This window comes from Alternaria postmessia (assembly GCF_024291825.1).
Source record: "Alternaria postmessia strain BMP 2775 chromosome Unknown scaffold_8, whole genome shotgun sequence".
NCBI lineage: Eukaryota > Fungi > Ascomycota > Dothideomycetes > Pleosporales > Pleosporaceae > Alternaria > Alternaria postmessia.
In genome coordinates, this window is record NW_026260081.1 from 16 (window position 1) to 3,646 (window position 3,631).

Here is a 3,631-nt window from a genome sequence, read left to right on the forward strand (position 1 = left end):
GTGATCCCAGGCCCCGCCTTGGATCAGCGACCTTCCATCGCGGCTATCCCGATGGTCTTCCTTCCTGCGGCCTGCATAACAAAAGGAAGCAACTCCTTGTTACCTTGTAACATAGAAGTATATTCTTAAACACTTACTTAGCTTTACTATATATAGCTATATATATACTTATTTAGAAACTTTATTAATTATAACTAAAGCTATAAATCTTACATAGTTCTAGAGCGCTACTAGAGAGTTTAATATTAGAAAAAGAGTGTGTTTTAAAACCTTGCAATGTAATTACTTTTAGAGCCTTTTAAGTTATAATAAATAGAATAAAAGTATAAAATACATATTGAGTTTAATTTAAAGTATTTATTATTTGCTTTAGCTATAATTACTATAACTATAGAAGTTAGTAAACGAGTAGATAAATGTATAGCTTAAGCTGCGCTCTACTTACTAGCGTTATATAAGTAACTTTAATTAAGGTATCTTAAACTTATAAAGAATTTGTACTAAGATTTTATTTATATTTTATCTTTCTGCTCTATTTATTTCTACCTTAAAAGCTTTATAAGCAGGGTAATAATCTAAAAGATATAAAGAGGTTATAGTAGTATCTTACGTCTTTACCTTGTAGTATTAAAGTTTTCTTAGATCCCTCTTTAGCTAAGACGCCTTTCTTTGCTTTACAAAAAGATGTAGGCTATAGATAGCTTATATACACTCTTATCATTGGTATGCAACAAATATCCTAGCTAAAAGTATATGGTATCCCGCAACGCCGCAGAATGCACAACTATTGATAAACTCCCGAACGAGCTAATTGCTCAGCGCTCACACAAATAATGAACTATACAAGCATCGTATATATCGTAAGGCACGTCACAGCCCCAGCTCAAGGTCTTTGTTCAGCATGATCAGACGTGGCGTTCGCCTCACTCCTGTCTGGTCCTACTTGATGTGCCGGGCTTTCATCCCGCCTCTCTCTTCTCGTCCGACCAGTAAAGACATCGCTTAGCCTGACACTGATGCGTCTATTTCTCCTATCTCGCGAACTGGCAACATCCTCAGCGCTGGCATTGACACTGCCTGCTGCAACATTACCGCTTTGATTCCTGCCTTGCTCTCTCAGACGCCGAAGAGCGCCAATCCGTTCTTCGGGTGATGCGTTGGGTCGATGACGAAGAGAGAGGATGTCGAAAAGCGCTGTACGGCGGCGATGTGATGAATCGGCTTCAGGGTTGAGAGGAGGGGCGAGCTCATTTTGATCTTGTGACGTGGAGGAATCATGGGAAGTCACAGGACGAAGGTCGACACGGCTGATGGGAATTAGCATACCAAGCATTGTGCATCAAAGAGCAGCTTACCATAATGGACATGTGCCAGACACGTTCAACAACCAAGGGTCTACACATTCTGGGTGGAATTTGTGATTGCAAGGAAGCACACGGAGATCCTGGCCCTTTTCAAAATCCTCAGTACAGATCGAGCATCCTAGAGCTTCGTCTGACGATGCATTGTCTGTGCCCGCCCCCACGCCTGTGGCAGCGGGCTGTGCAGGTGCGATGCCTGACTGATGCTCTTCCGATAGTCTTGGTGTCGCAGCTTGTATCGTCCTCGTTGAGTCGGGCAACGTATCCGGCGAGTTATTTTCGTGGTTCGTAGTTGTGGTTAAGCTGTTAGGTACTTCAGTATCTACGTTTGCACGATTTACATCTGCCGTCTCTGCTGTTGGTCCCAACTCAACGTCGGCAGGTTTCGCAGACTCCTTCTCCCCAAACTTGACGATTGGTATTGTGTCCAGTATAGCTCGCCCTAACCCCCTCGCTCTGCTTTGCCTTGGTCGGCCAAGGACGTTTCGAGGACCATATCGCTCCGGATGCCGGTGCGCGCGCACAGCGCCAGTAATGATGATGACGAGGAATAAAGCTGTGATGATTCCTGTGATACTGTATAGAATGATCATGGCAACAGCAGTGGACGGCGAAGGACCAAGTGGGTTTTGCTGGTATTGGTTGCTACCACCGGCGCTATTGCTTCCCTCATCCCGGCCTTCGACTTGCACAAAGTACTTCATGTGGGCAGGCAGGTCGATGATGGCGCCGAGTATCTTCGCTGAATCTTCCTTGTTCGTCATTGAGTATACAGCAAACTCCTCGATCATGTTTTGCGCGCTGTCCTGCGTGTAGTTGCAGTAGTTGGACGCCGTGCTGTACAGTATGACAGCCGATATGTTGGCTTGGGTATAAGCCCGTTCGAAGACGCTCTGCGGAGTGTCGAAGCCGTTGTAGTCGTTGATGTTACAGCTGATGTACGCGATTTCGTCATTGGAGATTCGAGCAGCGCTGGAGTAATTTGTATTGTATAGGTTGCCCTTCACCTGGTCCTAGTCAGCGCATGAAAAGCTGTGCGACACGCAGTGTTTGACGAACTGATTTAGCGGCTTCCTGGGTCAATGGGATCAACTCGGCAATCGTGTTTCCGTCGCCTTGCGCATCAGCAAGCGGTAATGTGCCATCGTAGAGATTTGGACGCGCGGTAGAAGTGTTGGTGGAGGAGATGGTAGCCGCGGAGACGGTTGCAAACAAGACACACGCCAACTGCCACGGCAGGCGGCAAGGTGGCACGAGCAGCATCTCGACAAGTAGCGTGGATGCGGCGCGAATCGTGTAAAAGGAATATCGCGCGCCCCAGGCACGAACGGGCTGGGGGTCCTTCTTATCGATGACCAGCACACCAGGTCCGACGCCCCATGGAGAGTTGGTCGCGAGCGCGGGGGTGCGGCTTCACTGGTGTCGGCCCTGAGAAGCACCCGACGATCCAAAGCGATTATACGAGGTGACAGATGTCGCGCTTTCCCACTATCATGTCGCGCGCGAAGGTCAAACAGCGACAAAGATATTCATATAGTAAAAGAGGGTCGATTGAAGCCTCGGCGGAGAGGCGCGGATTGCCATGGCGTATCGATTGATCTTCTCATACCTACCCGCTGACGCTGGCGACCCACTAAAACGTGCCACTCCGAGACTGCCGCACCATAGGCGCGCAACCTGCAACCGTTTCTCCAACCCACCCACGTTAAATCGCCGCATTGCCCCACTTGATCGGCTGCTACTTGCTGTTGTCGTCGCATCGTGACCTGTTAGACATATCCGCCCTACTCCGCCCATCTTCACTGCTCACACCTATGGTATGCTGCTGCGATGCAGTCGTCAGCCCCATGGCTGAGCGTCACCCCCCGGGCCGGCTCGATGTATCGTGAGGCTATAAGCATCAGCAACATCTTACTCCAAACCTGACGTCCAAGGATATCCCATCTGACCGCCTTGTCCATCTTCGCAGTCGTGGTTTGATTAGCTGGGCTATATGCGCTATCTCTTGTCGCACCTCAAACTGCATGTGAAAGAGACCCTCTAATATCACGGTCACAAACTTGATTCGGAGTGATATCTGTAAACCCTAGTGGGATCTTTCCATGAAAAGGTTGAGCATCTACGCCACATTATGTGCAATTCATTACTAGCTAGACCCAATGTACCAATTTTTCCTTTACGCCTACGCTATGTACCGTGTGTGTAACCTTCTGTCAAATACAGACAGTCATTAGTGTTCTCTTAATCTTCCTCCAGCATATGTAGACACC

General features: G+C 47.9%; 1 protein-coding gene across 1 annotated transcript; it reads right to left on the reverse strand.

Moving 5' to 3' along the window:
* Positions 1–883: 883 nt before the first annotated feature.
* On the reverse strand, positions 884–2,624 carry J4E82_001990 (uncharacterized protein; the record flags this gene model as incomplete). The annotated part of the gene is made up of 3 exons (XM_051728294.1): positions 884–1,307; positions 1,356–2,368; positions 2,421–2,624. 3 exons carry the CDS (start codon positions 2,622–2,624, stop codon positions 884–886), a joined length of 1,641 nt encoding a protein of 546 aa, XP_051591707.1.
* Positions 2,625–3,631: the final 1,007 nt, after the last annotated feature.